The 10,541-nt window shown below is 32.7% G+C and overlaps 1 protein-coding gene across 1 annotated transcript; it reads right to left on the bottom strand.

Moving 5' to 3' along the window:
* Positions 1-4,179: 4,179 nt before the first annotated feature.
* LOC107435877 (phosphatidylinositol 4-phosphate 5-kinase 4) lies at positions 4,180-8,993 on the bottom strand. The gene is made up of 8 exons (XM_025068099.3): positions 7,404-8,993; positions 6,630-6,797; positions 6,114-6,279; positions 5,896-6,015; positions 5,599-5,792; positions 5,305-5,435; positions 5,122-5,191; positions 4,180-4,978 (listed from the first exon to the last, which is right to left on the bottom strand). Exons 1-8 carry the CDS (start codon positions 8,618-8,620, stop codon positions 4,690-4,692), a joined length of 2,355 nt encoding a protein of 784 aa, XP_024923867.3. The 5' UTR covers positions 8,621-8,993; the 3' UTR covers positions 4,180-4,689.
* Positions 8,994-10,541: the final 1,548 nt, after the last annotated feature.

The following is a 10,541-nucleotide window of genomic DNA, read 5'->3' as shown; positions in this document are numbered from 1 at the left end:
GTCCTGATTTTCCCGCATTTTTTGAGTTCCAAGAGGCCACGTGTTATACTACACGCTATTACCAACTGATTGGAAGATTTTTGGATTAGTTTATTTTTTGTTGGTTAAAATTCTACTTACTGTTTTGGTCTTTCAGTTTTTTTTATTATGCACTTGTAAGGTGTTTTTCTAATCAAAATTATATTGTATAATACATTAACCAATAGTTTTTATTTTTTATTTTTTTCTTTTAAGTGAAACCAAACATTCTGTGGAAATGACAATTTAATTTGTTATTTAACATTAATAAACTTGCAATTATTGAGAATTTAAGATGAACAAACCAAACGATAGAATGGAAAACTGGAAATGGCGTACTCACCAAAACAAAACCAAAAAAAAAAAAAAAGGAAATGACGTGGATTCTTATGATGGTCCGGGATGTAGGTGATTGATGCTGTAGACATGACCCTGCATCATGTGCCTAGTTTTAATTGGTTGTCATTTGCCCACGTGTCTCCTTGTCTTGTAGCTGTTTGACCCTTTTTAACCTTAAATTCATGATTTTAATTTATTCCATACGAATATCTTCCGTGTTGTTTCAGTGCTGGTCTCACAACTTAAGTCCATTTTTCATAAATAATTTAAGTCGAATATTCTCAGTTTCATTTTATATTAATTTCAACAAATATAAAAATAAAATTAATGAACTGTTCTTCAGGATTTGGGTTAAGACATGTCTGCTTTTCATTGTGTTCATCATTAAACTTCAAGCAATAATCTTTCAAGAAAAAAAAAAAAAGTTACTATTTTATATAACAAATACATTATCCGTCTTGCACTACATTTAGTATTTGGTATATAACTTATTTAATACTAAATTTTTCACAAAAAGTAATTTTATTCCGCATTTTTATAACTAAATGGAAAATGAATTTCACCTGATTATATAATAATAATAAAAACTTTCCAGAATAAAAACTAATATATCTCTTCCGACTCTTGTAGTGAATATTTAATTATTATTTGCGTCAAATATACTAAGGGTATTTTTTATACTCCTTTTTTTTTTTCAAATTCCGTTTATAAGGTCACAAACGATAATGATTTAGATAAATACACATTTGACCTTTTTTTTTTAACCAACATCCTTCATTCTTTTTTTTTTTTTTTTTTGGTTGGTGAATAACCTATGCATCATTCATTTGAACACATGAGTTTTATGATTTTATTAGTTTTAAGTTTTTACTGTGTAAATAATATGATGAATATTGCATCAAGTAGATAATTTTCATTTTATTTGAAATTAGAGTAAAAGTTGAAAACTTTGTCATTTCCATGTTGTAATTCTTTATATAAGAATATTAACATGATACTTTTACTGGTAGTTTTCTGATATATATATATTACAGATATTTATTAGTTTTTCGCTGGAATAAAGATATTTATTAGTCAAGAAAAAAATCATGTATTTTTTTTTATCATAATCATGCATTAATTTATAATTTTGAAACAGCAAGTATGATACGTGACGTAATCGAACATGAATAAATAAATACTAAAAGCTAGTTCTATCACCACTTGCATGCTTAGTCAATTAGCATACATCAACAAACAACCGGCCTTGAGTTTGTTTTATAGTGTCTTTTCGCATCGTTTATGCCAGCAAAAATAAAATCAAATTAAGTAGCAAGTGCCACGGCGGTGTCGCAACGGAGCTAGCAGTGTGACTCGTCGCAGACAATCATTGCCATCACTGAGGAAAGAGGCTTTTCCAACATCCAAAAGGACACCATCAAAGCAAGGCCTCGATGGCGTTTTTGGCTTTGTCATTTTGTTTGGGTTTTTGGTGGGCTCACAATTTCTCTGGCGCCTGCAATCTTCATATTTTCCCCATCAACTCTCGTAGCATCACCACCACACGAGCTTTATCTATTCAATCTCACGTCCACCGTTAAACATGGTTTCAATAATATATAATGCTGATTTTTCTTTTCTATTTTTTTATTTTTATATATTTTCCCCTATTCTTCTTCTTGTCACCCTACTTATGTCTCACATATATATATATATATGATGGATTCGAAATCATTGTCCCATCAGAGTGTTATAAAATCTTTGTCAATTTATTTTGTGGTCACGTCAAATTGAGAGAGAGATCTTGAAGATGTCAAAGTGTACTAGCTAAGGAGAACCACCAGAAAGGTTCGTAAAGATGGAGGCAATGTATTTATGGAGGAGTGCCCATTTGAAAATTGTAATTAATCCAACTGAGTTTATAGGATTTCAAATGTTGAAGGCATTTGAAAAAAAGTTTGAGAAGCAATTAGGCTTACTAAATTATTCATATTTTAGAAATTTAGAAACTATAAGGCAGGAGCTTTTAATTTGCAAGCTTTAAATGGATATGCTTAATGTGTCAAATACATTGGAACATGGAATGTAAAGATTTGCATCATTATAGTTTTTAGAACTGGCCTAACAATACCATGTCATATAAAGCAAACCCATACTCATAAAACAAAACCATACCTTCTTTGAGTTTTATTTTATTTTTATTTTTTTTGGGGGATAATAAAAAAAGAAAAGTTGGAGGATAAACCTATTTGTATCAACCTAGCTAATCTATATACATTTTAATCAAGTTCCAACTCATCTCGGTTTAGCCAATTTATATATATTTTAAGTATGATTACACCTCCTCTTCAGAAAATAATAAAATTTAAAGTTTTACCTTATTGGTCAAAATCAAAACTTCTTTGCCATCCCATCTATTCACTAATCTCTTTGAGTTTAACTCTATATTAAACTTATGGTTTTGATCTTTATACTCTCCAATGGAATTAGCGCAATAGACCACTTGCTTAGGGATGGAGTTGTGATAGGACTAAAAACAAAAGTTAATTTACTCTGTTCACGTTACGGCTAGTTATGCATATGCATTGATCCTATTCCCAAAAATGGATGTAGCTATGCGTATGTTTTCCCAAAATGTATATTTTAGTCTAATGGCTTGTGACAATCCTTTTATCCTTATGTTTTTCCTGTTTTAACAATTGAAAATTTAATATTAATTTCTGAGTTTTATTTTCTGTGATTGCCTAGACAAAAAATTCACAAAAAATTCACAGTTTTAGTTTTATTCACAATGTTTTTATTTTCTGGAATTAGCCGCCGGCTATTAAAGCTTCTCCATCGATGTATGTGTTCCTTTTTTCTTTTCATGTTGAGTATATTTGCCACCCTTAAGCATTTTTATCTATTAGATTCTAAAATCCGCATGTGACTTAGATATTAGGTTTGTTAAAGTTTTAATTATTATTATTATTTTTTTAATATAAATCTCTGATATAAATGTTTTTATAAATTTTCTATATATGTATTATTGATCGTGTGTGTGGTATTATAATGTTCAATCTTCAATTTGTTGGTTTAATAGTTACTCTGATAGGCTGGTTAAAATCTCAATTGATCTCGTAGCTAATTGATTCCCCTTCTGCCTTAGGAATTGTTTAACTTACAAACGGTCATGTTCCATGTTTTAGATAATAATTCGTCATGGCGTGTATATAAAGTCTTAGCTTTTATAATTAATTTCCATATACCAAATCTAATTTGAAAGAAATTATCGGGAATATCCCCGCTTAAATAGTACTCTTTCCCTTCGTCTATTGATAATGTATGTTTAAAATATCGCCGGTCTTTTCGTAATTATGATTTAAAAAAAAAAAAAATCTTGAGGCCTTATTTTTTAAATTTTCATTCACTGGTTAAGGAATTTGAAAGAAAAAAAACAATTACTGGCTACCACTTACTTAATTAGTGCTATAATTTTCTATTTATATCTATAGGTTTATCAAAACATTGGGGATTCTAGTTAGATAATTCGTTTATCCATTTTTTGTTGTTAATGTAACAAATTAAATATTCTTCATTTGTAAATAGTTATTATAATCAAACAAAATTATGCGTGGGTATATGTCTTTGTTTTAAAATAACTTTATTATTTTTTTGTTTCAGAAATTACTAAAGGAAGCGTGGGTATACCCCTTTTCATTTCCTTTGAACGTTCAAATGGCAGCGACTTCTTCCAACAGCTTAAATGAAAGAAATAGTAATAATTTTTTGATTGGCACTTTTTATTCACTTTTCTGCACATTAAGTAGTATATACTAATTCGAATGCGCTAATATTCACAAGGAATGTCCATGCAAATTAGGAAATGTTAAATGTCTCTAATAACTTGGAGAACTCTGTTATTACATCTTCCGTAACAAAAAACAAAATCGGAAAATCCATTACCATATTTTTTTTCCCTACATGTACAAACAAATTCTACAATCCCAAACATCTCTCAATATCTGAACACAGAAAAAATTGATTAGGACAACAAATTTTAATAGTTTTACAACGGAGTATACTGTCAATGCTCCTCTCACGGGAACAGTCAAAACTTTCAGTACATAATATGGTATATCTAGCTGCATATATGTATGTATATATGTATATTAATGAAGAAAATAATAGAAAAGAACTAAAAGATTGTGACTGCAAACCACAGATGAGCCTTCAAAATGATGAAATTTTATGCAAAGCCAAGGGCTGTGACTTTGCTGAGAACTCTAAAAAGTGATTTCCTGTCAAACACAGAAGAATTTAACCACAAATATTGCAGCTTTTCTGATTGCTGATATGGTGTTTCTCTCTTTATCACTCATCTTCAGCAAAAACTTTGAATATGAAATCACGAAACCGCCTGGAGTATTGTTTAGGATCAACGGCTGAAATAGAAGTAGGATCATATTGAATGGATTTGTAAGCATGCTCAAGCTTCTTGCTAATGTCATAATCCTGAAGTATGTCTATGACACCAAAGAACATTATAACATCATAGTACTCCCCTGTTGGTTCTCCTACAAGCTGAAATTCACATTCGTTTCTTCTCACCGTCTTCTCAACCCGCGCTGGCATGTTCAACCCCAACTTTATGCTAGCCCACCTGCATTGCAACAAGCAATATCCGGAAATGTGTTTTTGTACACAATTAATGACTATTAACAACATCTTTGAAAGTTTTTGTAATTTGGAGGACACAGCGCAAAACTAATAAGTTCTAATGCCAATCGGGACTAAGAGAATTACCTGGATGGGTCTAAAAGAAGCTGGTCCATATCTGCTCTTGAAAGTTGGGGAGTTCCATCACTCTCATCACCTGCAAGGAAGAAAAACACAGTAGTCTCATGCATGGTGAGAAAAATTTAACCTGAAATAAAGAAAAAGTGTTATGACATGATTAAATATTTATTGAAGGAAGAATATAACAACCGGTGGGAGTTCGAGATCCAGAAGCTATCAGATCCCCAGCAGCTGAAACATTTCTGAAATGTAGACCTACCAAAAGACTATAATCCATAATTCTCTCCTGTTCAAGGAACTCACAATCTCTATCAATTTGTCTGCAACAAAACAAAGGCCAACATGCATGTATTAATGCTTCTTGTGTTTGCAAAGAGGAGAGTGAAGGAGACAGATGAAGTACTTTTTAATCTTCAACCAGAATTTCGTATAATGCCGATTGTTTGCTCTGATATATATATATATATATATATATATGCTCACCTGCAAAATTCCTGAAACCATGACTTCTGAAGTCGAAATATGAAATTAAGATCAAGGTCTTTAAGGATTGTGGTTTCATCAATTTCTGTCTCAGGCTTATCTGTTGTACGGCCTAGAACAGAACCTTTCAAGTCGAAACGTCTGTGAACTGGATATTCTGTACAGAAAAGATTCCCCATAATAATGAATCTTACCTGTTATATAATCAAACAAATCAAAGCGTTAATAATGAATCTTTTATGAACTAATCATGTTAATACTGTTGGTGGCTCATTATGGTATGGCACACACTTTTACCTTTTTCTGGATGGGTTGCCCCATCAGCTTTACACAGTGAAGGCCATAAAATTTGGTAACTAAAGTATTCTCAAAGGCTCGAACATGGTTATAATACGCTGAAAGCATCCTTAAAAGCACCTTTGACCAAAGAAAACAATGTAATATCAAATTAATTAGAATGTATGAATGAATTTCGGACACAAACCAGACTGAGAGAAAGTAGGCGTAAAACTCACTTTCACTTCTGCCTTCTTCATTGTCTTTATCATGTAGCGATCATCGTTGGTCAAATAAAAGAAGCTACCACTTTTACCAGGAGAAGAAAGTTCCCGAAGAGCATCGTTCCCACAGATAGATAACATGTAATCAGCTGGATCCACCTTGAATAGCTTCCTCAGAGTCCTGAACGCAAATTATAATGACAAAGAGAAACATTGAGTACACTCAAAATAACAAAAAGACAATTCATTTCTAATAAGAAGCAAGAAAAATAAAAAATAAAAAAAAAAAGAGTTCAAAGATAGTGAATGGTTTTGATTTTGATTTAGTAGTTCCATTCTTTCGTATGGTTTTCTTCATAAACACCATTCAATCACAAATTCTGCTGTGAGCAAAAGCCCTATCCTTATTCTGTCCTGTTTTTTTATATCACCCTCTAGGTTTAAAGCAATAGTTAGTTCAATTATTGGCTGTTGGTTTGATATTGAGAAGCAGGAATAACCAAAGCAATAACTTAAGCTACAAAGGCTGACCTGAAAACTAATGGACAGTAGTCCTTCCATTTGAATTCAGTGGACTGGTGTGGCGGAGTATGTTTAGTTCCTTCTGGAGGAAATCTGGTCCAAACTTTTTCTTTGGGGTCAAAAGCTGAGGGCTTCAGATCAAAGTATGCAGCTGGTCCTGGTCTTCCAACAGCATGCCTGTGCAATCATTCCACATGCTGATAGTAAGTGGCAAAACAATTACAGACATAAACCAGATTAATAATAAATGAAACTAACTGAACCTGGCAAGTACAAAATATAACCAACTTATTAGTAAAACAGGACAGGAGAAAAAATGATATGATTTTGAACATTCTGATTATAACCATATTTCATGTCGTTACTTTCTTTAGACAATGAATTGGAATTGGTAGGTAACTTACAATATTATTTGCAACATTTTACTAGTTAATGTTAAATGGTAGTTACTAGTGAGAAAAAATGGGGACAAATACAAGGAATGCTCAAGTATTTCATCAAGTCTTCATTAATGTCCATACCAGAGGAAGCAAACAGGGCCAACACATAGAAGGAAAGAGTGGGATACAATTTTTGCTGCATAAACGAATTGATTAGTAGTTTAGTACAAACCAATTGTTTAGTTCAATTGATTTCTGTCCCGTAATGCATCAAAGAAAATATGATATGAAAACAGAAAAAAAATTTTAAAAAAAAGAGTCATAAATTAAAAAGCTAGTGACATGATAATAAGAAGCAAAAAAGACTGCTGATAAAAAGAAAGCCTAATGATATCATAGCTACCTGATTCCTAATTGCAAATTGAGCATAAGTTCATAATTTTTGTGTCCTTTGCATATAGTCTCCCCTTGTCTCTTGGCCTTCCTTGAAACTCTGATTTGCTGTTGAGGTGTCCCTCTTGAATTCACATCCTCACAAAGACCTAACAAATCATCATCAAATTCTCTGCCCACAGATGAAGTCCTATCACCAACAAATTCTTCACCGCCTGCATCCCACATTCTCATTCTATCAAATGGCCTCTCAATCCCAACACTCACCCTTCCATCGACCGACGATCTCCTAGGCTTACCGCTATCAGAAACACCTTTTGTTGACCTCCAAACGGCAAGCTTCTTCTGAGATGGCAAAATGGAGACCTTCTCATTGGGACAAACTGAACAATCAGCCAAATCAACATTATAAACCTCCTGAGGGTCCCAATCAAGATGTGCATCAGGGGAAGACCCAGATGGATAATAAGTTCCATTTTGCTCACTTGGATCTCTACTCCAATTCCCGACATAGAAACTGCCATCAGTCCATTTGAAAGTTCCATTCCCTTTAGGGACACCATCTTCCCAATACCCATCATACCTATTCCCATTACTCCAAATGAATGTTCCTTTACCACATATCTCTCCATTTTTCCATTCCCCAATATAATGATTCCCATTGTTCCATTGATATTTACCCTGACCTTCCTGCAAACCACGCCTCCATTCTCCTTCATAAACATCCCCACTGGCAAAATTCTTAGTCCCATTTCCGTGTTTCAAGTTCATGATCCACTGTCCCTTGTAAGTATCACCACTTGGTCCTGTATATGTACCAGTCCCATCCATATACCCAGTTTTGAACTCACCCTCATATGTAGCCCCAGAAGGCCAACTGAACCTTCCTCTGCCCATGGTTTTCCCTCTGAACCATTCTCCGACGTACATACAGCCGTCTGTCCACAAGTACTTGCCTCGTCCATGTGGGAAACTATCGGACCACTGGCCTGTATAGTAGTCCCCATTGGGAAGGACTTTGTCAGCATGGTAGATTTCGGTGGTGCCACTGCTTCCATTGTTGTTGTTGTTGTTGTTGTTGTCTTCGTCGTTGTCGTCGTCATCATCGTCTTCCACATTGGCCACCGAAATGGATCCAAATATGCTGTTGGCTCGCTTCTTCGCTGCCTGAGTCTTTCTCACCGTGGCTTCCCAAGCCTTAAACACTCCGCTCTCTTTGTTCATCATGAGTGCTTTTTTTTTTTCTTTTCTTTTTTTTTTTTTTCTTTTTTCCTTTTTTTTTTCCCTTCTTTTTTACATTTCCATGCTCTTTCTTTGAAGTACTTCTTTCACATTGAAAAGAAAAGTTTCAAGCTTTGTTTCTTAAGAAAAGTTTCAAGCTTTGTTTAAGAAAAATCATCGATAGCTAAAACCCAGATGAGAAAAATGAATCAGAGGGCCATAATTGCCATGCGAATACGACATGTATGATATGGAAATATGAATGTTTCAAAGTTTTGTTTCTTTTTTGTCTCTCCCTCTCCGTCTCTGTGTCTTTGTCTTTCTCTTTCCGAATGGAAGTTTCTTTGGTTGTGTCTAATTTGATTTGTGAAGAAAGCGGAAAGAGCGATTGAACCAAGGAGTGGCTTTCTTATTCCGAACCAGAACATTAACCGTTCCATGTTGGTCTATAATTAAAAAATTTTGTCTTCTATTTTACTATTTTCACAAAATGTTGCACTCAATTTTCGTACGACCGAGGCACAGTTGTCAGATTGATATGCAAGAGATTTGGACAGTCTACATGCCAACCATCAACCGCTTTTTGAATTATTTATTTATTTATTTTTAAAAAAGGGCAAAATTTTAAAAATAAAATTTAATATTGAATAAAAGCATGAGAATTTCAAGCGGAAAACATGAGTCAGAATAGCAATTTTCCTTTCCTAAGTTTTTTCTTGCTTTGTGATTCGGAGAGAAAGAGACTTGTTCATCTCCTACAACCTCTAAGAACCATGACATATGGATATAGATGGGTAAGGTCAAGGTTTGTGTTTACCAATCTAAGACATTTTATTTTATTTTTTTCCAATTAAATGGGAATATAAACATTTTCTTGAAGTTTTGATTGTTTGTAACCACTAGCTATAACACATAAATCGATTAAAAAAAAAAAAAAAAAAGAGAGAGAGAGAAAGAGGGAAAAGAACCACATATATATTTTCCTGCTCTTCCCCCCCACAAAACGAAAAAAAATAAAGAAAAGCTATAGCATTTATGCAAATTAAAATGAGTCCTAACTATATATATAACCCTTTTTTTTTTTTTCATTAAATTGTTTGGCTAAGGTTCCATACTTGAAAGTATCATGACCTGTTTCACTAATAAATCAAAATGATACAAATTAAAGTGCAGCAAGTAATTAATTAAATCTCTTAAAATTAATATGAAATAGCTAGCTAGGCGTAAAAATAATTGTAACCGATAGGTACTAGGACTAAATGAATAAATTAAAAGAGAACTCCATTATTTTTCAATTTTAACGAAACTCCAATTTTTTCTGTACCATAAAACCCCAGAAGTATATATGGTACAATTCATAAACACACAATTTATCATACAGGGGACGAAGACCCAAAGACTTATGTTTTGCTTTTCATTTTGTGCTTCTTCTAAAAGTTCTTATATCTTCTCTTATAAATGCATGTAATAGGAACACCGGATCAACATATATATATATATATATATATATATATATATTTTTATATCCCTATATCATACACACACAATATTTCAACTCGACTTAAGATCGTGTAACTCCTCAAATCAAAACGAAATCCGTGAATATTTTATATATAAATATACATAATGATATATATGGTTGGTGTTTCATGACTGGATAAGGTTCTTTAAAGTAGTATTTTGATCAGTAAACTATATAATTGATTTGCATTAATTTCAGGCTGAAGCAGATTTCATGCACTATTTTGGGTTGGTCAAGCATATGAAGACTTAAATAGTACCAGAATTCCCTTTTTATACATACAAAATAAATAAATAAATAAATAAATCAGCATCATTGACTAATAATAATAATTATAATAATAATATTGTTTCAAAATGTTGATGAAACCCATTTAGGAACATTATGAACTAATAAGAGCTTTAT

Source organism: Ziziphus jujuba, chromosome 11 (assembly GCF_031755915.1).
Source record: "Ziziphus jujuba cultivar Dongzao chromosome 11, ASM3175591v1".
Lineage (NCBI taxonomy): Eukaryota > Viridiplantae > Streptophyta > Magnoliopsida > Rosales > Rhamnaceae > Ziziphus > Ziziphus jujuba.
Note: the sequence above shows the minus strand (reverse complement) of the source record. Positions and strands in the feature narration are given on the sequence as shown.